Raw genomic sequence first — 27,591 nt, forward strand, 5'->3', positions numbered from 1 at the left:
GTTCAATTTTAACATTTTTTTATGAAAATAATTCCAAAATTCCTCATTCTCGTTGACACTAATTTCCTTTTATGATGATTTAGTTAAAAAAAATGAAGGCGATTTTGAAATTTATTTTAAAAGCTGCCAAAATTCTATTTTCTAACCGATCTCGTTAGTTCTGGTTCGGCCAATAACTACATGTATTCTACACAAAATAATAATAATAATTTCTTCTTTGGATTCACGGTTTGGTAAAAAACACAAGAATAAATGGATACAGTTTCAAAAAAAGGACTAATTCAAGATCAAATACAACCCTGTGTACAAAAATGACAACAAACAGATACGTTTTCCATTTGGATTGCATTCTTTATCTTCAAAGTAGGTAGTTCGTTACCGAGAAATCACAGTTTTAAACCGAAAACACCGAACACTCGACTAATTATGCTCCAAGTATGAAAAGTTCTCTTAAAAACCTGTCGCCCTCACTTGGACTACGCCTGAATCCTAGAAAAGTAACGAACAAAATCTAGACGGGCTAATCCCACTAAAGACTAGAGAAGAAGGAGCTGTTTAAAATGCGCAAGAACCTTCACTTGTTGGCAGAGATATTGAGATAATAAAATTCGATCCGCTCCAAAATAGCTCATTTCCTTCCGTTATCCTGATTTGACCATAAGAGGTTTAAATTCTGACAAGGAAGCTTAAAGAATTTATGTAGGTATAGCAATAAAGTCTACTCTGAGTATCAGTTTTTTGTTTGGGAAACCGTTTATCGTCTTTTCTTCCTAATTCGTGCAAAAGGTGAGTGTACATTTTTTTTTCATCAAATATAGTCATGTGGGGTATCAAATTAAAGGTCTCGGTTAGTACTTCGAAGCCGGTGTTAGTTTTGGTATTTATTGGAAAAGTGGGGAGTGCGGTGGATTGAAAGTGATCATTTCTTTGGCGGACCCATTCTCAGAAACTACTTAACCGATAAATCTGAAAAAAGTCAGGAGGCTGCCATTGTATGGTGCCTAGGCTCGGAAATACCCTCCATACCGATATCTGTTCAACTAAAGTTAATAATAGTACATTGCTATAATTTTTAGTAATTGGCAGGAAAACCCCCCTTGAGTTCATCCTAGAATCACGAAATTGCAGCAATGCAGGCTATAATATAGAGCATGATCCTACCAAATTTGGTGGAAGTCAAAACATCATTTGAAAGTGGAAGTTCTCACATAATATATGCATATGTTACGTGCTACATACTAATGGGACAAATGCACACTCAAATCTCTTTATAAAAGAATACCTGAAGCGTTTAGTTTCCGGTTTCCCGACTTGTTTTGCGGATTGCTGATTGTTATGATCGAGAAAATGCGACGGCAAACCTCATCAAGATCAGTCCCAGCTGGGCCAGAAGGAGAAATTTGAACGAATTTAAATTCCCAGCTCATTTAGGAGGCCGCATTCAGTTGTCAAATAGGATCAAGTATCTGGGAGACAGTAGCGCTCCCAAATACTTGAATATGAATGTCAATTGGAAGAAACACCTCAAGGGGCCTTTGTTGTTCTTAGAGCTGATAACAGCATTTGGACACCGAGGTCACAATCCTAACTTTAAAAATAGGCAGTAACTTCACGCTGCCAAAATTCTGTCGGGATCCCTAAGTCCAGACCTCGATAATCAGAGGGATCTTTGTAGGAAATACAATTACTCAGTGGGCATCGGTATGGATTCAACACAAGTTGCCTGTTGACAGATTCATCAATGATTTCTAAATATAAAAAAAAGGGGAATGTACATGGTTTCCTTTTTTGATCAAGCCTTCTGGTGAAGGTACTGATTGATTGGATCGTCTAAGGCCGATCTATTTCTCTAAGCTTAATAGCAAACGGACAGATCGGAATAGTTTAAAATTAACCGATTTTCTAGAGCTAAGTTGCAAAACAAGCTGTTTCAAAAAGATGATTTGACTCCGCTGAGAATGAATACCTGAGTCAAATCAGGGTAATAATTAGAGACAAGCACAAAACTGTCCGGGATGTTGTAGTATACTAGAAGATTCAAGCATATGCATGTCTCACTTGTCGAGATTTTCAAGCCAAAATATAAATTTCAACGGTGCACTGAAGACGAACGAGGAGAGCTTAATTGAGAAGTCACTTAAGTCGAATGAAAATTGGCTTGCAGTTGCCTCCGCAATTGTAAAAATATAAAACGTGGCAAAACCACCACCCGAAATAATGCCTAAATGGTGCCCGGCGGGGCTAGTGAAATGAGTGGTGGATTTAAGTAGGTGCAGATGCCACACGCGTCGTCTCTAGCTTCGACCTACGCGCGCACAACTGGAGCAATCCTGCCTTTTTACGATAAAGACACTGTGGAATAGCGGCGGCCGGGTAGTACGTGCCCCATCACCACTTCAGGTTAAAGAGAAATTATGTCGAGAATGCAACCCGCCATAGATTTTTCGGAATCGGAAATCGATAGCACATATGTTAGGTATTCCACGTAGGCACCGTAACCAAAAATATATTTCGTATAATTTAGTGAGAAAACACAATGTTAAAGTTTTGAAAAATTGCATGCGTAAATTAAAGATAATATCTGATTGCGTTGAAGTCTTGTCACTTGGGTGGCATATTTAAGTCTTTGAAGGATATAAAGCCAATTATACAAAAAAATTACAGCTGCCATTAATTTTAATATCCTTCCCCAGTAAATTAACAGTCAACCACTTCTCCGAGATTTTACAACGTTTGCCAGAACAAAGAACCAATTAACTCGCCTCTTCCAAACAATTACTCATAACATCTTAATTTCCAAAGCCCATTCATCTCATCCACACTCGCTCCATGTCACCTCATAACAACCCAGAGCAGAAAGCCAACAGGGAAATTGTAAAGACAGCCCGAGATACTTGCAGCCAAGTATAGTTTGGAAAAGCAGCATTCGTCCTCGTGGTGGAATAATATAATACAATGAAACTTTTAGTGCGGTTCAGGCACACGCACGACACTCTCGTTGGCTTGGCCTCCGGTGCCGAAATAGTCTATGAATATTTTACGATAGACGGGGCACTGGGGGTAGTCATTTTAAAGGATATTGGGCGAAGCTAGGGAGTCGTGATGTTCTGCTTCAGATTACGATCTCAAGTAGTAAAAGCTCTAAACCAAGCAAGCGAAACACCTTCCACGTGGTTGAAGTCCAGGCCACTGGAGCAGCGAGGTAATGGCATGCCTTTCAATGAGGAAGAGTTTTTTGCAATGGAAACGTGCACCCGATTTCACACCAACCTCTCTTCTAGTGACTCGTAAGGGTTCTAACCGTTAAGTCGTTCCGAATAATTGGATAAACGAAGTGCATTAGGCTTTGCTATGAAACTTGAGCACTGAGAGAGGGATGTTGGAGAATCGCTGCGCAATCGCTCGACACACTGTATTTCCACCTCACCCTATCTGCGCTCTGCAAGAAAAATTGTCTCATGCAGCTTTCCACCCCACTCGTGTGCGTTCACGCGGAGCTGTCCCTTGAACATTGTTGCTTAGTACATTCTCAAACGCGAATCATGCAGGTAGGCTTGTGGTTACTTGTTTTCCGCGCTACACTATACGTGCATCCGCGGTTTATGTTCTTCACTTCACTTCACAAGCAGAAGCCAACAGGCAACGTTTGTGCCTGTAAAAATGAGTATAAGTGAAAGTCCTGGTCTAATCTTCGAGTGAGGAATTTGGGAAAGTCCGTCTATAGTTTTATGCGGATTACGATATGTTTCCGTTTCCGTGTGAGAATAGCACGGCTTAATACAAATGGCGGGATTGGATTGCGTTTAAATGTTTCCGTTGCAGGCACCTGGAATGGAAATTTCCAACTGATCCTATTCAGTACTTACTTCAAGTCGCGGTCCCTGTGCCAGACAGCCAACTGGATCCTTTTTTCCCATTGGCTCCTGTCGCTTATGTCGAACTTAAACCGATGGTCGAAGTACGGTCTGCTGGAGTTCCTGTGCACAGCCGTCCTTTGGAACCCAATGTCCTGGTGTGGATTGGGTGGAAGTATAGCGACCTTCACATAAGCATTCAAGGCAGTGCATCCATTGTGGCGTTGCAGATCTCGGCATCTTATCACTGAAACAAAGATTTTCTGAATAATGAAAGGTTGGTCTTGAGATTTTCAATCGCTTACCATGCACGTTCAGCTTCCCGTTTTCTGCAAAAATGGCCAAGTCAATGGACGCGTTTTTGTTGATGGAGATGCTCGATGACGAAGTGGAAGAGGCGACCGATTTTCGTTTCTCATTTAAAGAGCCATCTACGTCTGAATCTTCCATGTCCTCAGGTGAAAAGTGCAGGCACCGCTTGATTGAGTTAGTTTTCGATGGACTTGGAGTTGAACATCCTTGCAAGCTTTTCGAAAAAATCCCCGGAAAGGAGTCAACAACGAAAGTCATGTTTTCAGGAGTCTCCATATTGGCAAGTTCCAATCGTTTTTCCGAGGAAGGGTTTGACGTTTGCGGAGTCTCTGGACTGGGAATTCCATTGGGGATGGTCAGGCTACTAGTGGAGTTTTTTGTAGGCTCGTGCTCCGTTGGCTTCGTCTTCCTGCGAACTACTCTCTGCCGCTTGAGGTGATGGCAGCCCTCAGGAGTCTTTACTTCCATTTCATGAACACTGGTCTCTGCCGAGGAATCGTTGCCGGGCTCGTAGCCAGGAAATTCCTTCTTTGCGCTCTCGATAATTGCATCAATCAATCGGTCAAGGGTGGTATCGCCAATCTGTGACGAACTCAATGATGCTTGCGGCGAGGGCCTTATCCGAGGGGCGATAGGTTGAAACATATCCGGTGATTCCTCGGCCTCATAAGTGGGTAAGGTTCTCGCAAATTGCCGTTGGGCTACTCTCCGCCCCGGCGTACGAGGTGTTCTGTTTGGTGATTGACCATTACTGATGTCCAGCAAGGGGCTACTGCTGCTACCCAAAGACCTTCTCAGGAAGTTGGTCTGCAAATTTTCTTTATGTTCTTGCAGCCGCGTTCGTAAAATACTCAAGGATTTCCGCCGTGCTTTCTGGTCAGCAGGAGTTTTGTGCGATTGTGGAGTCCTAAATAAGTTTCGCATTTCAATCATTCCAGGGTAACTGCGTTTCGGTAAAAAGTCAATTTCGGTCCTGCAGTGGTTTGTGGTCCACTTTAGCATAGTTCGTCAATTTCGCGAAGTCCTGGAACGAAATGTGGCACGTAAGTAAAGACGAGATCCCCACGAGAAGAATTTAGCAAAGACAATCTCCCATATAACAGTTCAAATATGGATCCCGAAGCAAACAACGCCCAACAATACAAATACATTCAGTGGTTCTCAAACCGCATGCGGGCGTTATTCGACCAATATAATAGTAAGGAAATAAACCGCTTTGAATATAGCAATTACGTTTCGGTGAGAATTGCCAGTTCGTTGAAGTACTGATAAGCATGAAAGGCCTCAACAAAGTGTTTACTTAGAAATATCCAGTTCATATAACTTTGATACACAACCTGCTGGTTTGAAATATATACATATAATTTGCACAATTACATGCTTACAGTGAAAAATTATAATTTTACTAAGGGGCGAAACCACATTAGGAGGTTTTCGGAATCGATTTTTTTGTTGTATAGATCGAAAATCACAACCGATAACAGCTACGATGATGAAATCCGCGCTCGATTGTTGTCAGCCAACAGAGCCTATTTCAGCTTACAAAAACTGTTCCGCTCGAAACGTCTCACCATAGGGTCAAAGCTCTTACTGTACAAGACTATGATCTTGCCAGTCCTCATGTATTCCTCGGAAACTTGGGGTCTTAGCAAGAAAAATTCCAAACTCTTGGCCGCGTTCGGGAGAAAAATCCTCCGAAGAATGTTTGGCCCCCTACATGAGGATGGATGATTCAGTAGCCTACACAATGACGAAAACTATGAGCGATACTATGACTGTCCGGTTGTGGATAAAATCCGGCTCAATAGGTTACGGTGGGCGGGTCACTTAATCCGTATGGATGAGGATGATCCCACCCGGAAAGTCTATAAGGGCACTATCTATGGTAGAAAAAGAAGACGAGGCAGACTCTGCCTAAGATGGAGCGATGGCGTACCCCAGGACGCCAGACAGCTTTTAGGGATATCGAATTGGTGGACTTCGGCGCAAAACCGGGATGTCTGAAGTTCCTTATTAAGGCAGGCCTAGACCGGATACCGGTTGTTGCGCCGTTGATGATGATTATATTAGGTTGTTGCAAATGAAATGTCGGATTTTTCAATGAAGTGAAGTTAGTTATGATTTTAATGTTTAAAAGTGCCGCAAGGTGACTCTGGTGGTATGGGATAATTGAGTATAAATAGTCGTTCGTTCGATCAAGGAGTCATTTCAGTTTCAATCGTCATTGAAGTTCCAAGTAAAACTCAAAGAAAAAAGCATGGAAGGGAGTCAAAAACGTCTACTTTTTCTATATGAATTTAAACTTGGTCACAACGCAGCGGAGGCAACCAGAAACATTTGCAGAGCATTTGGAGCTGACGCAGCAAACGAACGAACGACACAGCGGTGGTTCGAAAAATTCCGATCAGGCGACATGACCCTCCAAAGTGAACCTCGTGGACACCCAGGACCATCGATCGACAACGACGAGTTGCGTTTGATAGTGGAATCTGATCCCCGATCATCGATTCGTGACATTGCAGAGAAAATAGGCGTACACTATTCGACAGTATCTCGGCACTTACAACAGCTTGGAAAGGTGAAGAAGCTTGATAAGTGGGTTCCGCATGAACTCAACGAGCAAAACATGGCGCTGCGAATGGAAATATCCAGTTCTCTACTCAACCGCAACAGGAACAATCCCTTTTTGCGCAGAATAGTGACATGCGATGAAAAGTGGATATTGTACGACAACCGTCGCAGATCAGCGCAATGGCTAGATGCCGATCAGCCTCCACAACACATGCCAAAACCGAGCCTTCACCCGAAGAAGGTAATGGTAACTGTTTGGTGGTCTGCATCTGGAATTATTCATTATTCGTTTTTGGAGCGTGGTGAAACAATTAATGCAGAGAAATATTGTGCCCAACTTGATGAAATGCACGAGAAATTACGTGTTCAGCGGCCTAGATTGGTCAACAGAGATGGAGTGATACTGCTCCATGATAACGCCCGACCTCATGTTTCCAGAATGACGGTCCAAAAATTAAATGAATTACGATATGAGACTCTTTTTTTAAGCATTTGGATCACTTTTTGGCGGGGAATCAATTCAGCAATGAAGTAGCTGTCAAAAGTGCCTTTGAAGAATTTCTTAGCTCTAGAAACCCAGACTTTTACGAAACTGGAATAAATGCCCTTGTATCTCGTTGGGAGAAGTGCATTGAAGCTGCTGGTTCTTATTTTGACTAATAAAATTAATTTTCATAAAAGTTATAGCTTTTTGAAATTTTACTCAAATATCCGACATTTCATTCGCAACAACCTAATAGATCGTTAATTTACCTATCCCATAATATGCTGTAAAAATTCCATAGCGAAATTTGTGTCCTTTTAGATTTTATGAGGATAGAATCGAGCGATTATCGGATACAGGCTCAGGTGAACGCCCTGAATTTGTATTCATTGTAAATTTTTAATTTTGTGAGTCATTGACAGTGAGAAATGTGAGAAGGTCGACTTCTCAAAAACAACTTATTTTCAAACTTGTTTTTCTCAAAACGACTTTTTCACATTTGCTGGAATTCTAACTCAAAAAGTAATTAACCGATCATTATGAAATTTGGAGATATAATTCTTTCTGAAATTTCCAAGGATATGACTATATGAACATTTGGGGCAATAACATATTTTTAATAATAATAATCGTTGGGGCAACAACCCAATTGGATCAGGGCCTTGAAGTTTGTTAGAGCACTTCATTCAATACAGTAGTGATACACTGCAGGATACAGTACAGTTTTACACAAAACCTTAAATCAGTTTCAAAAAGTGCTAATCGAGATATTTCATTTGATACTCCAGATGACTATATTCGGTGAAAACAATTTTACATCTTTTCTTTGCATGTATGGGGAGCCCCCCTTTAAACTCCACGTAAATTTATGTCACTTACTGTACACGTGCCATTTCATAGTTCTCATCCATCCACTGAATTGCGTTCGAATCGGTACAGCCGTTTTGGAGAAAAGTGCATGTGGCTGACAGACCGACAGATAGTGAATCGATTTGAATAAGGTTTTATTTTACACAAAACCCTAAAAGTGATGAACAACGAAAAGTTTTTTCTCTAGCTGCAAAATTTTTGATGTTGATTAGTTTCACCTGCATTTAGGTATATATTCTTAGAATATAAGCATGTAATATTAAACCTTTTTGCTTCAGATAAAAATTGGAGTCCCAACACGTCCCTCAGTTGGGGGAGGACCTTCAGTCGAATAAGCTCGCACAACATTTTTATTTGTGTCTTAAATCTATCAAAAAAAATCTCAAAAGTTTTTGGAAATATGGCTAATATAATGACCAAATTTGATTGAATTTAAATAAATTCTTCCCACTAAAAAAATCCCCGAAAGTACGTGAAAGTAAGATTTTTGATGTGGTTTCTCGCCTCAAGTGAACAATACAGTGCATTTGAATTTGATGGTGGCAAGGGAGCTCTGAGGAGCATCTTTTGAATTATATTTTGTTTCTGAACAATTTTATTCTTTTGTCTGCCTTTTGTTTCTTCTTCTTTCCATAGGGAGGGGCTTCTGTTTGGAGCCAGACTACTGGCTAAAGCACCCTTTTTAGTTTCCAGAGCATTAGCCTGGAATCGTCAAAAGACTATGTACATCGGGCTAGGAGTATTCAAGGAGCACATAATTCGTAATTCAAGAGGCCAATTATGCCTGCTATCCATCTTCATCTTTTTCTTCATAAGAATGACGCTAAAAATGTGCAATAACACTTGACTTCAATCGGCAAAGAGGCCAAGGTAATGGCGATGCTATCTTCTACACAAGAGAAAATCTGGCAAGTAGTAAATACAGCGGAGCAACGATGATTTCCTGATTTACCATATGACGATATCTGGCCAGCAATAAGCAACCTCTCCTTGCCTTCGAAGATTTTTGACGATAAAGTTTAGAGGTAGATTAGGTATTGCTTTGTCTTTCACATTTTTTTTTTAAACGGACGGTCCTGCGCCCATTAGAGAGGAGGAGGCAAGAGTAATTGTCGCCTAAATGGTTCTCTAAATTTCTGGCATGTCAGGCTGTATGTAGGGTAAATTTCATTCGAGCTAATACTTACTGTTAAGCCTGGAATTTGATACCCCGCTAGGGCAGTGACTCTCCTGGGGGCTGAGGATTGAAAATTTATTCAAAGCATTCCCTAATTGCCCTAAAAGTGATACAAATTGAATTTTGGAATGTGTGGTTATTCTCGAAGGCATTACCAAAGTCGCAAAGACAATGGTGAAAGGTCTGCAGCTTTCAGCAGTTTGTATACTTTTCAAGCGCAGAGCATGCCAGTTCCAGCTAACCAGCAATGAACATTTAATCATATCGATCACATCACAATCAGCAGTTGATTTAGGAGTTGTCCTCGTAAGGGACCATCATCTGATGGTCGTTCGCCTTCACTTGTACTATGCCCCTACATCTACATGCAGGAACGGAATGCTTTGACTACCAACCTCAACACGGGCTGCCTCCCTGGTTCGGATGAATCACTCCTGACCAGATGATAAATATCTCCAAGAACTCGTCGGAGAATATTGATAAGCACTAGCCTACCTCTATCATTACCTCTTGTGCCACTCAGATTGTTGGCTTCGTCATTTCACTATGCTTCCCAACTATATAACATCTAGTGAAACCCCACCTCTTATGGATGAAATGGTAAAGGTATCAATTTTCAGTGTAATAATTGTAATGGATTTATGTGGAACGCGTTAGAGAACATCTCGAAATTTTAAATGATACAGAGCAAGTTGATTTTCCCTCTGCGCCTTCCTGAGCTAACCACATCGACACTTTGGATATCATTGTGGAGCACGGAATTCAGGTCTTCGCTACACTAGCTTTTCATTGACTTGAAGACGGTGACGGTGCAAATCGCCTCCTTCCACTGATTTTCTCCGTGAGTATCTTTTTGGGTATCCACTCATCCTTTATAGAGTGCAGTTTTTGCAGCCATATCATGGTCAAGGTGTTTGGTACAATTTATATTTAGATTGAATCCTTCGCTTTTTCGTGGATAGGATGAATGATGCTATCCATGTTATTTGATTATCATGTGGGTGATCTTTCCAATACACCTACTCCCATCTTTGAGGAATTTTGGCCTTCTAAGCACGGGGAATCAATTGCAGGAATAGAATGCTCACGTTTAAAAAGAAATTCCTCCGTTGCCGCTGATGACCTGGGATTGTTCAGGAGTTCGGCGAAGTAAAATTATGCTCATTAAACTACTTCCGCTTATTATGCATTCATCCTTGTTGCTACAGGAACTAGTTTTTGTTTGAAAACCATTTACAAATGTTCTGATGTTGTTGTTACCTTATTTAATCGTTAGGGGGAGGTTAGGTAATGCAATATATCGGGAAACTACGATGGTGAGTCTCCAACTCCATTCCAAATATTTTCGTGAAATACGAAGTCAATCAGTACTGATCTTCTGAACATTAATTAAACTTTCAGATAATGTCGGGGCGGTAGTGAGATGCTTTTATTCAATTTAACTTTGAACATTTATTGATTTCGATCGAAAATTGATATTCCGAAACGAACGCCAAATTAATCTAAAGAGGCAGCACAAGGATACCTGGTTCTACCCCATATGGTTTACTCACCAGACTGGCATTCTTTGGCCTTTCATAGCTGCACACCTGGTGTCTATCAACCGAGCAAACATTTTTACCAAAAGAGATCGAACTAGATAGACATAAGACAGGAACTTTAAAGACCTTTGAGTGAATATTAAATTATTCACTTAATGATCTAAATTTCACTGAAACCTTTCCCATTATGAATCCAATCCATGGCATCAACCTATTGAGCCGGTGATTGAAAGGGATAAAAATTTGTGAGTTAGTAACCTATAAATTTCGAAACTTTCTTGCTTCCGAAACATCCACTGCGACTCGGATAGGGGCTAGCCTCACTTCCTTCGCTGGTAAAAACCATATTTGATTGAAGTCAAGAGGTACGAAGTCGGCTTACGATTTCATACTAGGGCAGAAACAACTCAACAAATTTTGCCTCACCTCTGCCCTTTATACGCTCCTTTTATAATATTATATCGAACGTAAATTCGCCTACGCTTCAGACCAAAATTTGGCCGGAGCTAGAAAAATTTCTTTTGTTTAGAGATTGAGGAGTCCTAAGTGCTCATCCACCTGATATCGAACTAGACCAAATGGAGAGCAATTTGCTCCCACTTAGCACCCTAGTATCAAAGGTCAAGGGGCGACGATTACAGCTTCCGACTTCTTAGCATAGCAAAGACAACTCATCAGACGCTACCTCATCATATGACGTCCTCATTGCACCTTGATTTTTGACACTTGGGAGCTAAGCCCGAAAGGGGGAGTCCGTGGAGTGGAAGAAAGTTGATATCTATTTGGCCCGACGAGATATCAAGTGGATGTGGACATAGAACTCCTCAATGCCTAAAGAGAACAACAGAAAACCATATTTGATTAGTTTCTTAAATGTTCACATAATGCTTCATAACACTATTGAGAATCCAAAGAATGCTCCCTTTTTAATTTGAGCGTGAATTCTGGCGATATACGCTGAACATTGGGGCTCCAAAGAAAGTGGCATTTTGCTATGTGTTCTGAAAACCCTTGTGATAGCAGACGTGACAGAATCACGGCTGTGATATTCTGGCCCAGAATAAGAAACATCACCATGCGTAGTGGTACGCCCCATCCGAGATTTCCCAGATAGAGGAGAGGCTCCTTAAGGTGACATTGTGAGCTAATTTAAATGTTAAGGTTGGATCTGAAAAAACATTGCTTGACCATTTGATAGACAAGTATGGTCTTGATAACCATAACAACAACGGTGGGCCGTTTGTAGATATCCGTAACTGTCGCAACTTCGTCATTCGCGGTAGACTGTTGAACAGGACTTGCCACAAGGTTAGTTGGGTTCCCACTGACCGTCAACGAACATCTGTTTAGATTCACCACATCGCGACCGAAAGTAGATTCGGGAGTTGCTTTTTGAATAGGTGCTATTCTCGGCCTTAAAGGAGATCATCATCTAATGGACACTTACCTTCGCTTAAATGTTGTTACTACGGCTGCTCACAAGTGAACAGAACATCGACTCTTCCAATTTTGGCTGTCATCCCCAAATAGGAAAGATTTCTTATTACATAAAAAATATAAACGGCTGAGAATATGAATGAGGACTGGGTGATCACGAAAAATGTTCTTATTGCTGGTGCGGGTGGGGTTGTCGCCAGAAATGTGGTGACGGATCGATGAACGTAAGGTGCTGAGAGCTCTGTAGATGGTTGCAGGCGACGCTGAGCGTGACGTGCTTGGGTCCCGTGACCAAAAAAAGAAAGAAACGGAAGACAAAAGAAATTCTACCATTATCAACACATTCCGCGAATTGCGACGGTTCTGCCACTGTCTAACATACGACCAAAGAACTTGCGGGGAAGTAAAGTTAATGCATGCGCAAAAGCCTTTCAGAAAAGACGCATATTTGCGTTCTACAAGAAATTCGATGGTGCGGTGCCAAAAGTTGCGACATAGAACGCGAACGCAGTAAAAATAGTTATAAACTTCTCTATTTTGGTAGCCCACACATTCATTAAGGTAATGGCATTGCCATTATATCGGCTGATCGCACGATTCACTTTCTCACCGTATACGCACCACAGATTGGTCGACCTGATCAACCGAGGTACTTAGATTTGGAATGACGATGTCCAAATGAAGATCAGTGAAAAGAAATGCCTATACCACAAGTTTCTCGACGATAAAACGCTGGCCAATTTTCAAATTTACAAGAACGCTAACCGGGAAACAAAGAAAACGATCGCCATTACCAGTGCTGTCCATTGCAAAGATCTTGACGATAAATTGGAAAATCGGGGCGGCGACAGAGATCTGTATCAACTTGTCAAAAGCCGACACCACTTATACGGGATATCGATTTCATCATCATCATCGACGGCGCAACAACCGGTACCCGGTCTTAATAATGAACTCCAGACATCCCAGTTTTGCGCCGAGGTCCACCAATTCGATATCCTTAAAAGCTGTCTGGCGTCCTGACCAACGCCATCGCTCCATCTTAGGCATGGTCTGCCTCATCTTCTTTTCTACCATAGATATTACCCTTATAGAATTTCCCGGGTGGGATTATCCTCATCCATACGGATTAAGTGACCAGACCACCGTAACCTATTGAGCCGGATTTTATCCACAACCGGATGGTCATGGTTTCGCTTATAGGTTTCGTCGTTATGTAGGCCATCCTCATGTAGGGGGCCAAACATTCTTCGGAGCATTCTTCTCTCGAACGCAGCCAAGAGGTCGCAATTCTTCTTGCTAAGAAACCAAGTCTCCGAGGAGTACATGAGAACTGGCAAGATCATTGTTTTGTACAGGAAGAGCTTTAGCCCTATGGTGAGACGTTTCGAGCGAAACAGTCTTTGTAAGCTGAAATAGGCTCTGTTGGCTGACAACAACCGAGCGCGGATTTCATCATCGTAGTTGTTATCGGTTGTGATTTTTAACCCTAGATAGGAGAAATTATCAACGGTCTCAAAGTTGCATTCTCCCGTTTGACCAGTGCGTTTTGATGTCGTTGGTTGGTTGGTTTTCGGCGCTGACGTTGACAATATATATTTTGTCTTGCCTTCATTGATGTGCAGCCTAAGATCTCGCGCCGCCTGCTTGATCTGGATGAAGGCAGTTTGTACGTCTCGGGTTGTTCTTCCCATAATGTTGATATCGTCAGCATAGGCCAGTAGTTGGGTGGACTTAAAGAGGATCGTACCTCTTGCATTTACCTCAGCATCACGGATCACTTTCTCGAGGGCCAGGTTAAAGAGGACACATGATAGGGCATCCCCTTGTCGTAGACCGTTATTGATGTCGAATGGTCTTGAGAGTGATCTTGCTGCTTTTATCTGGCCTCGTACATGGCTCGGGATACCGAATTCCTTCATGCCCGTGTACAGTTTTACCCTGGCTATGATATCATAGGCGGCTTTAATGTCGATGAATAGATGGTACAACTGATGTCCATATTCCAACAGTTTTTCCATCGCTTGCCCCACAAAGAAAATCTGATCTGTTGCTGATTTGCCTGGAGTGAAGCTTGTTTGGTATGGGCTATCGACGTTCTGGACGTATGGGGCTATCCGGGCTAGCAAGATAGCGTAGAATATCTTATAGATGGTACTCAGCAACATGATACCTCTATAATTGCTGCAATGTGTGATATCTCCCTTTTTATGTATCAGACAGATAGTACCTAGTTGCCAATCGTCAGGCATTGATTCGCTGCCCCATACCTTGAGCACAAGTTGATGAACCACTTGGTGTAACTGGTCGCCTTCATATTTAACCAATTCGGCTGTAATTTCATCGGCTCCTGGCGATCGATTTCAACAGAAGAATTTATTCATCTTCCACTTCTACAAATACTGCTGATATTTGGGCCAATTCCACCTTTCAGCGTCACTCTAGTTGTTTAAGCAATAAAACGAATGAAATTGCGGAACGCAATAGGACTTAACTATCTCGGGTCAATGCTATCTACTAATGGAGAACCGCGTTATGAAATTTCTATACGCATTCGCGTAACCTGGATGAAGTCTCGTTCAGCAATTTGCGTTCATTGTTATCGACCTGACAACGAACGCCTCGTGGAAAATTGCGATAGAGGCTTCTTCGGTGGTATGGTCATATAATTCGCGTTAGCAAGAATTCACTTGCCAAGGTTAGTCTGAACAGAATAGACACTTTGGTAGTTGGTTTTTATTTCCCGGTAGGGCTCCCCAATTACTTCTAGAGAAGTATCAATTTGATTAGCGGTCTGCTTTGGGCATATCTAGATTTAATTCTTTCCGTGTGCCTTAAGCTGTTTTTCTCATCCCCCGGGTGAATCTCACCACATTGGCTCTTACTGTTCTGTTAATGTCTAGACCAGAAGAGTTCTAAAACACTTCAAGGACAAAGTTCAAAATAGATTATTGTGCTGTCGAATATTTTGTTTTTTACTTTTTGATTTTTGTTTTTCTTCTTGCCTAGTTTCTCGGTTAATATTTTTTCTTGTTATTTTGTCTCGTTAGATGTGAATAAGTGAAATTTCTTCCTAGTGGGCGCTTAAACTTGACGCTTTTTAATTTGAGGACCCTTTCTAACTCCAATAGTAAGTCCTATATTTGGGATGCAATATCATTCTGATGTTTATGCCTGAAGATATCTAGCTAAGGAAGAGATTCCATGTAGCGTGTTTCCTTTTCATTTGAGGCTAGAAAAGTATCGGTGTGTTCCGCCGTGGACTGTCTTTCCTTTGATTGCGACATTCGGATTTTGACTTTTCGAATCCACGTTCACGGTCGGGCATGTTACTTTTCGTAATTTCCTCAACGTTTATGGATTTTTAGGTCCGTTTTGATATAAGCCCCAGATGCACAGGTTTTAATAGACACGTTAATTTTTGTGCGAGACTAGGGGGGGGGGGGGGGTTGAATTCAATCCAAAATCGAAAGGCTATCATCGAAGCATGGAATAGCGTATCGACGGAATACTTTAGTCGATTTATACTTAAGTGGTAGAGGTCCTGAATGGCCAATTCTCGCCGCCTTTTCTAGATTCTGGAATAACGCTGTCCCGTCATTAACCGTGGTTAGTTAGATGACCATTTTGATCATCTCCACTGTCATAGCCATTACAACAATTAATCAGTGAATTTAAACAGTTCTCCAGCACTTTTGATATATATTTTTTTTAAATACGTCTTTGTTTTATTGTAGTTTTCGAGAAAAAATCACGATGAAAATATTCCATGGTTTGAACCCCCTTCTCATTAAACGAGGGCAGTCTCATTCGTATTATCGATCAATTAGGCATTTATTCATTGTGATCAGAACAATACCGACGACTTATAAGTTGAGGGCTCTTTAAAGACACCTTGATGAACGTTTAACAGTATGCATATATGTATGTATGTTCAGCGGTCTCCATTCTTATATACAATGCTTCACCGAAACAACACTTTTTCTTCGGATTTCGATTCTCCTCTGTCTTTTGATCATGGAATTTATGCATTTAATTGTATACCATGGTCGTTGTTGAATGAACATGGCCTCAACCTTTTCAGCTAACAACATGAAAAGTGCATCCTCTCCTTATCAAGAAAACGCTTGAGCCCTAGTCACGTTCATGCGAAATGCTGCAGGGCAATAGCCCCAAGCTAAAAAGGATCGGAAAGGCACTCTTGCAAAAAAGTTTACAAAAAGCGTCGAAACCGCGAAATATTTATACTAACTAAAACGCCTGTATCGGGCCCGTCCCGGAGGTACCTATGGCACTCAAGGTACATATGTGGTTCCTTGTGCACGATACTCACTATATCCAATAAATGCATAAATATAAACTCGGTTGCCTTTGGGCCCATATCCATCGGATCGGAAAAGGTGAAGTCAAAGTCAAGAAAGACTTCAATGAAAATAAAGAATAAGGAATTTACCGCCGACCATCTGCCTTCAGTGTTGTTCTTAAGGTAAATACGTATGATTTCTATTGTTCCCGATTAGGCGTTCGGTGAACATTCCATTGGATTTTCCAGATTTTGCAAAGAAATTAGATCACTTGCGTACGGTACCTAGATACACTGCAGATGTGTCGTGGGCATTCAGAATGCCTTTTAAAAATTTCCTACCTCACTTCAGAAATGATATGTGTACATATGCTATGTATTTAAAGGCATTCTTTAGAGTGGGACATTCGAACTACCGAAGGCAGCCGTACGAGTAAAAGTTCTGGAAATAGCAAGTGTATTAGATTGATGACAATAGATAGATATTATGGGGCTTGAGAAGCGGTAAAATCTTAACCGAGTCCTATTATTATCTCCCGCTGCTGAAGGCATCAAGGTGGAAAATGAAATCTCATTACAGCATCAGCACGCTTTCTGCTCTCTGGGTTTTACTTTTAACTGTATGGGAAGAAAACGTATTGCAATTGACGAATTCAAGAAGCTTAAGGAGCAGCAAACGAAACGCGCCGTGCACCTCTTTCCAAATCAAGCCAGCAAAAACGAGATGTATTAACTCACAATGAAACCTGGGTCTTACACAATGTCCAATCTAAACGAAAGATATTAAGACTCTATTGTTGTTCCTTATTCTTTCCTTTTTCGAAATGGCATGCAGCTGTGTGATCGCACACACCATCGTCCATCCAGGCATCCTTTCAATTCCTGCGTCCCTCGATCAGGTAAATTCTGCTGATTTGGTACTGTATGTAGTAGTTGTTTTTGCTGTAATTTTTGGCGCAGACTTGCCAAACTTTACAACCAGTCCTGTTGCCGTGGTAGCTTAAGAAAAGTATCTTAGAGCGAACATCCCCGAAAATATTATCTTATACCATGACGTAAAGGGACTGACTTCCCTTTTCGCTTCTGCTACGACAAGACAACTTTTTTTATGGACAAACATGTTATGAATACCCGCGCCAAATTTTGTGAAAAATTGCAGGGGCATCGTGAATATGCAAAAAAGATTTGGTTTACCCAAACGCAATCTTCGCCAAAATAAGTGCAAGGACCGCGAAAAATTGCTCGCTTATCTCTTGAGCAGTTCTTTGGATATCTTTGGATGTAGGGTGAATCTAAGTCGATAACCGGTTAGAAATTTTTACAGCCGCCTTAAAATAACTCATTTTAACACAATATATGGACATAGAAGAGGGCGAACCATAGAAAAAATGGTCAAGATCGCAGCCAGCACTGTGACCATGCTCCTTCCGAATTTGTTGATTTGCGGAGGGTCTAGTCAGTTGGTCTCGTGTTTCATTTGTTATGCGAACAAATTTACACCCAGCATGACATAGCCCACAGGGTGAGAGTTTTACGATCACCAAATGATCATGGACGAGCGTAGGGCCACAAGGTCCTTGCAAATCAGGTGATACAGCCTTAAAGAGGCCATAAAGTCTCTATGGTGTACTGATGAGGACGAGAATGGACGAGGTTAATGGTGCTGAATACATTTTTAGTGTTTTATGGATATAAGAAACTGATCCTCTTGAATGCTACTTGATGCAGCACTCTTGATTGTTACTTCTGGGCGCAATTATTATGTACATTTTTGAATGTGTTCAACTTTTTTTAGTTTATTGAATACATGAAAATATTATTAGATTTCATGCCAACACTTGCCGCAACACTTATATATCGAAGAGTAGTGTTTTACAGATAATATTAGATGTTGAGGACAATACTTCATTATTTTTTTTATATTTATCTATGGTTAACATTATTTCTAACTTTTTGTAGTAGAAATATTCGAAATGAAAAAATACATATTCCAATAGTTGTGATGTGAAGTTATTGCTGCCATTACTAATATTCACGCATAATAAAGTGAACTTAATTCTAAGCAAATCTATTTCTAGCGATAAAGGGATCAAACTCAATTTGCAGATTATGCTACCCAGCCCACAAACCAAAAAGATACAAATTCGAAGGATGAAGAATATTTGTATTTCATCTTCATTTTAACTCAAACTTACAAAGCGGGTTTGATTAACTGCTTTGGCTTATATAGGAATTTAAAGCCACATATTCTCTCAATGCTCATCGCCCGTGTCGGTATTGAATTGAACCTTGGATCTGTTGTGCATGTAACTTCGTCTCAGTGAGATGCAGTTATTGAGACCGATGGTGCTACCTTAGGAATTGCTCCAACCTGAATCGGTATAGTCTTTGCAATTTCCTGTGGTGCCAAATTGAGGGCAACTAACATCCATCTTAGTCGACGTGCCCAACCTGTGTTGCTATCAACCACATTGGGGAACTTGCAACCTTGATAACCAGAATGCCACTGCTGTATATACCACTAACAAGCAGCTATCTAGTCGGATACAAACCAATAATTACTCTCTTTTTGACTGGCCAGCATAGCTATGAACTATGGTTTTCTTCTCACCTTCTGTTCCGATCTTTAATAACTATAAAACTCAACAAGCTTCTACAATCTTCCGAACACCGCAAATCCGCAAATCGGTTTACTGTCTGGCTGTCCGTCCGTCACACGCATTTTTCTTGGAGACGGTTGTAGCAATTGACACCAAATTTGGTAGAAAGGTGGGAACTGTAAACGCTCATGCATATAGTGATTTACATCCTTTTACGTCGAATTTAAAGGGGAGGGCGGTCCTTATACATGCAAAAGGGGGGTGCACATTTTTTTTCATCAAATATAGTCATGTGGGGTATCAAATGAAAGGTCTCGGTGAGTAAGCGGTCTTAGTTTTGACATTTGTTGAAAAGCTTGGAAGTGCGGGGAATTGAAAGTGATCATTTCTTTAACGGACCCATTCTCAGAAACTACCCAACCGAAAAATCTGCAGAAATCAGCAAGCTGCCTCTGTATGGTGCCCAGGCTCTGAAATAGCCTCCATACCGATACCTGTTCAAACAAAGTTAGTACGTTACTATCGTTTTTAGTAATTGACAGGGAAACCCTCCTTAAGTTCACCCAATAATCACAAAATTTCGCAGCAATGTAGGCTACAGCATAAAGCATGATTCTACCAAATTTGGTTAAAATCGCACTATTATTAACAAAGTCAGAATAGGTCAAAGCTGTCGCTTCTGTGCAAATTCAAGACTTTGAATGTCAATATCACTTGAAAGTGGATATTTTCACATAATACATCCATATATTACGTGCTACATACTAATGGTACAAATGTGTACTCAAAACTCTTTATAAAAGAAATCCACAAAACCTTTCGTACCTGAAGCGTCTAGCTTCCGCTTTCTCGACTTGTTTTGGATTTAGACGAGTATTGCTTAACGCGATTGTAAAATACATTTTAGCATAGGGAACCCCCGGATCAAGCCAAATACCAGATTGGTACATGAAAAATACCTGGAACACCAAAGCCAGCAAATAACCGAGCATAGAATATCTAAATATAGTGTCCATTTCAGCAATTACAATCTCGATACGGTAAGCGACCCAAAAAATACGCCTGTTATTTTAAACTTCTAATTGGCTATTGTCAAGAATTGATCCTCCTGTCGATATTTGTAACACATATTCTATCTACCAACCAGCAATACGACTTCCATAGGGTGTACACCTCTACAATGGGATTGAGGGGATTGAATGCTATAAAATGCCAAACACCCAAAAGACTCAACTATCCCGCACTTTTGTGTAAATAATTTTGATTTATTAAAGGCTTTAGACACGGTTACGCAACTTCTGGATGGCATGAGCTGTACATCACCCTCGAAACCAAAAATTAACTGGAAGCCGACCATCTTTCATGGAGTTTCGAATCTACAGAAGGTACAATCAATCTCAACTTCTGAGTATCAAACGAAGTGTAGGTAGTATTTGGTAGAATATATACCGACATATGTGGCATGGAGAGCCATTAAAGATGACTACAGAACCACGCTGCCATACTACCAAAGAAAAAATTCTATCCTGATTAACAAGAGCTAGTCTTGCACATCTTTGTTGGGGAGGATTATTTCGCCCCGATTCGTATCTGTCCTGAATGGACCACAGCGGTCACATACCTGCGAGGCACCCCCGACGTTCAGAATATTGTCGATTACTTAAGCATTTTCCACTGTCATTTAGATACCAACAAGTGTTCGTAGGATGGATGCATCATACCTATTTATGATAATAATAATCTTTGGGGCAACAATCCAATTGGATCAGGGCCGTAAAGTATGTTAGAGCATTTCATTCAAGACTGTAACGGTACTCTACAGGATGACAATATCCTATAGGAGGCAATGTGGTTAGCATTGCGCTCGCCCGAGATTATTACCCTGATTTGACTCAGGTAGTCATTCATAGCTGAGTCGACTGGTGTCCGACGTCAAAGCACAATACACCCAGCTATCCGGACACTGTCAAATCAATTTACTTATGCTTAAGATTTGTTCCACCTGTATGTTTACTTCACTAGCTTACTATTGTAAGACTTGTTATTCCTTCTCGTACAAACTCCTTTTTCGAATTTTATAGTATAATACGCGAGACTACCTAGAAGCACCCCATCGCGAGTATGTGAAGATTTTGCTAATGAACTAAAAAAAGTAGGTTTCTTTCTGTTCAGAAGAGGTAGTTCTTGAAATGTGAAATATGTCACCAAGATGATGCAATTGAAAAACCTGGTTCAAGGGTTATCGTTCATCAACAAGGATGGAATTCTTGTTGATGGCAAATGTCCTCCGATGATCCAAACAACAAAAAGGTCGAGAAAAGTTCGAAAATCATCCAAAAGAATTAGAAAAATATGGCGATGGAGGAGGCGAAAATTTTGACCGAAAATGGCATGATCCTTGAGTCACGCAGGAGGGGGAAGGCGCTGCCACATGACTCTCTATATTATAACTCAGGATGCAGCCCTATACTACCCTTAGTTTTAGGATTACAAGATACACATTTCTGGTCTGCTTTAAAACTCGTGATCCTTGAAATTACCATCCACCACATGGAATTTCATTTTCGATTCGAGGTAACTGATAATCTTTGTCCGACTGCCTGATCTCTGATTGATTACATAACATTGAATCAAAATGTTCCATTTATTATCTTAGATCGTATTCGTAATAGAATGCTAGGGAGTGGAATTGATCGAAATCGTTTTGCTAGTAAACAATTTAATCTTAGTAAAAATAAAAGGTAGCTTTCTCCTGCTACAATATATTTCAATAGATAGTATATACGTATTTCGAGAGCTACTTACTCTCTTTCTCAGTACTAAGCTAAATTTAATCTTAGTTTGCCTTGGCATCCCTAATTAGCTTATCACCTCGTTCATTATCATTTACTTATGCAGCTCTGAATGACGAAAAAATAATAATACAAAATGCAACAATGATGCAAGGTGTGCTTCAATTATTACAGAAGGACTTTATGTCAGCGTAATCCACAAATATCGAAATGGTTTGAAAAGAAAACGATTCACAGTTAACTAGATGTTTTCAGTAAGCCAACTGCTTTGACCTTTCCAATTGAAAAGCTATTCATTTCAAATGTGGAATTAACTGATTTAGGGAGTGGGAAGTTGTGATTTTTTGGGGAGGTCACGCTTTTTCACATCATTCACGAAAAATGATATAACTTTGTGACGGTAGACGATGGAGTGTCCATTCTATGGACCAATTTTCCTCAAATAAATGGTACTGTCCACCATTAAAATTTGTACCATCAATTATCATCGCGAGAGCCGAAATGGTATCGCTTAGCAGTTTTTGATGATTTGAGGAAGGAACATTCGATATTAGTGATACTAAACAACTTAAGACGACTAAGGTGGGTGAAATTTCGAAAGGAATTTTACGGCATATCTGAGGTTTCATACATTAACACATGCATATGAACTATAAATTTAAGCAACTCCTAAATAGAATCGTAGAAATTGGAATGGCATGCCGATTGCACGTGCCTAGCTCAAAAGTTCCCGTGGTCGGTGGATGCCTCATACTCTATACAAGGATGAATCGGAGACTTTCAAGTATAATTGAAGGAGAGCATTTAGATTTACATACGAGTTCAAGTGCTGCGGAGAAGGCTGTCATGGTCGATATGGTACACTCTTGTTGAATTTTTAAATGACATTAGTCGCAGAAACAATGGATGGTTTATCTTCAAGATTCAAAATAATGAAACTTTCTGACCGAAGTCTGTTCTCTCGAGTGATAGCAGGGGAAATGTCCCTAAGTCATCATAGTCGTTAGTTGACTTTATTTGTGCCATCGTAGCAAAACGATATCTTCGTTACCGTGAAATTGCAAGCAAAATTATCTGATTACACCTAAGATATGGCACATTTATCTTACCAGCGACTCCCATTGTCAGCCCCGTTTTTTCTTCCTTTCCTCTCAATCGAATACAGGCCCTAAATGAATTTCGTATATGCACACCTATCAATGTCCCAGTCAAAGTACTTACATTTTTTTCAAAGTTATTCCCATCAGTATCACCTATATATGTATGTATATATCCTGCATGGAGTGCATGACCGAATCTGAAAGAATATTATATAGGAAGAAAGCCTCTAAAAAAACCGTTTCCTCATAACACTACCGGCATTGCCTCCTTACCCTCACGACAGATCCTTATTAAGTATTTTAACTGTAAAAAGTGAATCATGCCATGGAAAGAATTCCACGTGAAGAGATGATTCCGGGTACAGAAAAATCATTCAAGAATAAAAAAGCAACATAAATTAGAGGCGTGTTACACTTATCCAGGTAGTTGAGGTGTTTTGGTGTTCTCTTTCTGCTCTAGTTGTTGTTTTTGTGTTTACCCTCATTTATTTTTTTCTTCAAGGTATCCTTTGGAGAAAGTGTTTCACCCCTTAATTTTTTTCCCTGAGAAATTCGTCATGCAGGCTCTTAGTTTGTGACAGGGAGGCTGAAACTGTTAGGTTGATTTAATTAAACTATCCTGAAGTAATGCGATAATGTGTTTATATTGAAGTATTTCTTTTTATATAACTCATTTACTCCTATTGTCTTTTAGATTAGAAGAAAACGTCCCAAAAATATTATTTTAGAGACTTTTTTTTGACAAAGGCAGTTATCCAAGGATTTGGCTTTCACTTTTCAAACTACTTTTGTTCATAGGAATTACACACTCAGATTATTTTAAAGAAAATCTCTTTCTAATATGAAACGTAAGCTTTTCGAAAATATCTCTCCTACAACCTCCTTAAGGACTATTAAAATTCTGATTAAAAAAGGAGTTCAGGAGTATCTAAATGTTTCACGAACTGGCTGAAACCTTCTATAGACGAAGCGTAGTTTGGACAGGGCAGAACTACATAAAGGCAAGTGCAGATAATGAGTTAATTCAATTTTAGTCGTAGACAACTGAGTTTAACATGATTTAGAATTCATTGTGCGTGGGGGCTGTGGGTTCTGAATTGCAATAAATCTGGCAAAGCTTCACCACCAAGTACAGAAGAGATCAAACTAACCATGTATGGTCTCTGACGAAATTTATGTAACTGGAGAGTAAATTTAATTGTTGGATTGACTGGATGGTATAGTTACTATGATAATAGGTAGAAGTATGTTGTAATGCATATATATTCCTGGTAATCGGTAATATTCGTGTGGACCATCGCATCTTGCATGTAATTTTAATATACATAGAAAGGAGCCTACGAACGCTCTCCCGTGCAACCGTTCCGAAGGGCTACCAACCTGAAGATGGATACAGCATTGAAAGGCTCACGTCACAGTGATGATGCATTTTAATGCAAAGTGCAGAATTAGCTCGGGTCTACTGTGATTAACCTTGTGGCCGGTGGAGTATACTTATCTTTCTTTTTTCTTCTTTTTCTTCCGCCTTTGTCCCGTTCACAAGCGGGGTCGGCTCGTCGTGATCGGCTTCGCCATTTGGCTCTATCGAATGCCTGATCTGGGTGCAATCTCGAGACTTTCAAATCCCCATCCAGCGTATCAAGCCACCGTTGCTTAGGTCTGCCTTTTGGTCGTTTACCATCGACTTCGATGTTCAGACCAATCTTTGCAAGTGAATTCTCGTTTGCACGAATTGCGTGACCATACCATCGAAGACGCCTCTCTCGCAACTTTTCCACGATCGGTGCAACCCCATAACGATCGCGGATATCCTCATTTCGGATGTGATCTAAATGTGTGACGCCACTAGTCCAACGTAGCATCTTCGTCTCCATTACCGCAAGACGCCGTTCATTGTCTTTTATGGTCGGCCAACACTCAGAACCATAAAGAGCGACTGGACGGACGACATTGTGGTATATTTTAGATTCGAGACGTTCGTTGATACGTCGATCACAAAGGACACCAGTTGTGGAACGCCACTTCATCCAGGTTGCGTTAATGCGTGAAGCAATTTCATAACGCAATTCTCCATTGGCTGATAGCGTTGAACTATATATATACTTCATGTTATGTGCTAGATGTCCTCCTCCTCTCTCCGAGTTATCTAAAGGGAAGGAACTGATCTATCACATTTGCATGGCGTGAGCTCCTTGAGGATCGGGAGGGGGGGTCGAGTGGCAACTAAGACGAAATTCTTAAAGTAGAGATGCCTGCCACCTTTGCTACCGAGCGGGAATAACTTCCGCTGCTCAAAAGAACCTTAGCGGATGTTTAACTAGGTGATTATGTGAACACAAATGTGGTGAAAAAAGCATGGCCTCAAACGTGAATCTGAAAAATTCAACCGCTCTTCGTAACAGACTTCTCATGACGTTAGCAAACATCATCTTTCTATATGAGCGAGAAATATTAGTGGACATACTGCAGACGATGGCCTCAGTTCAACTAACAGCACCACTAAGAGTATGCTAAGCGTAAGTCGACATTGGAATCAGTGGAAACACCCTACTGATGTATTGGCTATAGACAAAAGACGATGGATAGCAATACAAAATGAAATGATTACTGCGAATCTAAACGCCTTCAGATACGACAGCATAAAGCAGCGACGAGAAAGATGGAAAAACGGAATGCGTGGGATGTTGAACAGCTGGTCATATAAATGGGTTTCTACCTTACATAACTGCTCCCTGGATATAAATATTACCAAAAGTAATTAAATAAGATGGGGGAATAGACGGATCAATGTGCATCTACTTTGGTCGAACGAAGCATGACTAACAGCGTGCATTTTTGAACGACTTAAGATCATCAATAGAACTGTTCGAAATAGAAAGACGAATCGCCCCATTGACTGCTTACTATAAACATGGCGAAACGAATTGGAAAACAATCTCGACATTAGTTCACTTAGTAGGATTTCCATTAAAATTTCCAGTATTATCCCTTATATTACCTTTTTTACTAATGTCAAATTTTGCAATTTATCAAATATAGCAATGTATCATTATTCAGTTCATTTGGGTAGATATCGGTATGGGATGTATTCCGGGTGTGGGTTTTCCTAGTTTTTTGGTTCTTCTAAATTGTAAGAACGGGACTTGTTACACTTTATAGTGCGTAGATTATGGCTCCTAACCCGATCATTCCTATCCATATCCTCCACTCTTCACTTTTGGCTTTATATTCCACAAGGGTTCTAGTTTTTACTGACTTTATTGGAGGAGCCGATGCAATTAAATAAAAAGAACTATAATAATAATAATAATCGATGGCGCAACAATCCATATTGGATCAGGGCCTTGAAGTGTGTTAGAGCATTTCATTCAAGACTGTAACGGTACACTACAGGATTACAGTACCCTGTAGGAGACAATGTGGTCAGCATTGCGCTTAACTGAGATTATTACCCTGATTTTGACTCAGGTACTCATTCGCAGCTGAGCCGACTGGTATCCGACTTCAAATCGCGATACAAATTCGACTACCACCAGTGAGATTTGAACCGCGACCTTCCGTATGGCAGTCTTGTGCTCTAACCATTCAACTATCCGGACAACAAGAAAAAGAACTATGGTATTTCTAAACTCACAAATTGAGATTATTTCTATAAAACTTAGATGTAACTATTTGACTGCTTTACTATTATCCTTTTTCTAACGCTTTCGATATGATAATGAGAAGTGGCCCCATTTCAGTGTGATTTGGGTCCTTATTCGCACTATAGTTTGCTTCAAAACATATAAAACGATTCCAATGTTTCGTTTCCTACTCTTGTGAGTTAAGGCGGAAAAATGTATGACAGCTAGTACTGCAACAACTAATGGGGTAAATCTATTCTGGCGAGAATTCCCAATAGGAAGCAAACCTAGTTATGTGTTTGGACCAATTATTTGTGGAGTTGAGTAAGCAGCACAGTGAACGAGAGACATGTCAAAGAGTTCTTTGCGAAATTCTGATTCTATTTTTTGGTACTTAATGTGTTGACCCTTCGCACATTTTTGAAATAAATGACCACTACTTGCAATAACAGTTCAGTAATAGCTAATTGCGAAGGATAATATAACATTAGAATATTACTTACTGTTTCAGCTACTAACTCCTTTTTGGAAAATCCATATTGTTTATTTCCGAAATTTTCAAATCAATTTTGGATAAAAGTTCACCACTTACACAATATGGCACACTGGATTATTCACTTTACTTAGATGTATTCCAGAAAATTTCCAGTTGCAACTTGAGAAATAAATAATCTACAGTCGAAGACAAAATAAATCACATTTAGAATCTCCTAACGTTGTCAACAGTCCATATATACTCGTATTTATTCCACCGACGTGCACACTAAACTTCATAACAGTATACTAGAGTTTCAAATGTGCTTCACAGGATACAACCGCACATATGTGCGATCCTCACAAGGATTCAAACGTAAATGAGACGAGGGTTCATTTGAGATTTAAGAAAAGGTAATGTTCACATCACGTTCATCATCGGAATTCACCTTT

At 40.3% G+C, this 27,591-nt stretch overlaps 1 protein-coding gene across 1 annotated transcript in view; it reads right to left on the minus strand.

The window, feature by feature from the left end:
* The window catches only part of LOC119653504 (serine-rich adhesin for platelets), a 123,119-nt gene extending 95,759 nt beyond the window's left edge, over positions 1-27,360 (minus strand). Inside the window, exons 1-3 of the mRNA XM_038058160.1 lie at positions 27,168-27,360; positions 4,160-5,190; positions 3,867-4,101 (exon numbers count right to left, since the gene is read on the minus strand). Coding sequence (XP_037914088.1) covers positions 3,867-4,101; positions 4,160-5,168 — 1,244 coding nt within the window. The 5' untranslated portion in view covers positions 5,169-5,190; positions 27,168-27,360. The remainder of the gene's footprint in view (positions 1-3,866; positions 4,102-4,159; positions 5,191-27,167) is intronic.
* Between the last annotated feature and the right edge of the window lie 231 nt (positions 27,361-27,591).

This window comes from Hermetia illucens, chromosome 4, assembly GCF_905115235.1.
Source record: "Hermetia illucens chromosome 4, iHerIll2.2.curated.20191125, whole genome shotgun sequence".
Lineage (NCBI taxonomy): Eukaryota > Metazoa > Arthropoda > Insecta > Diptera > Stratiomyidae > Hermetia > Hermetia illucens.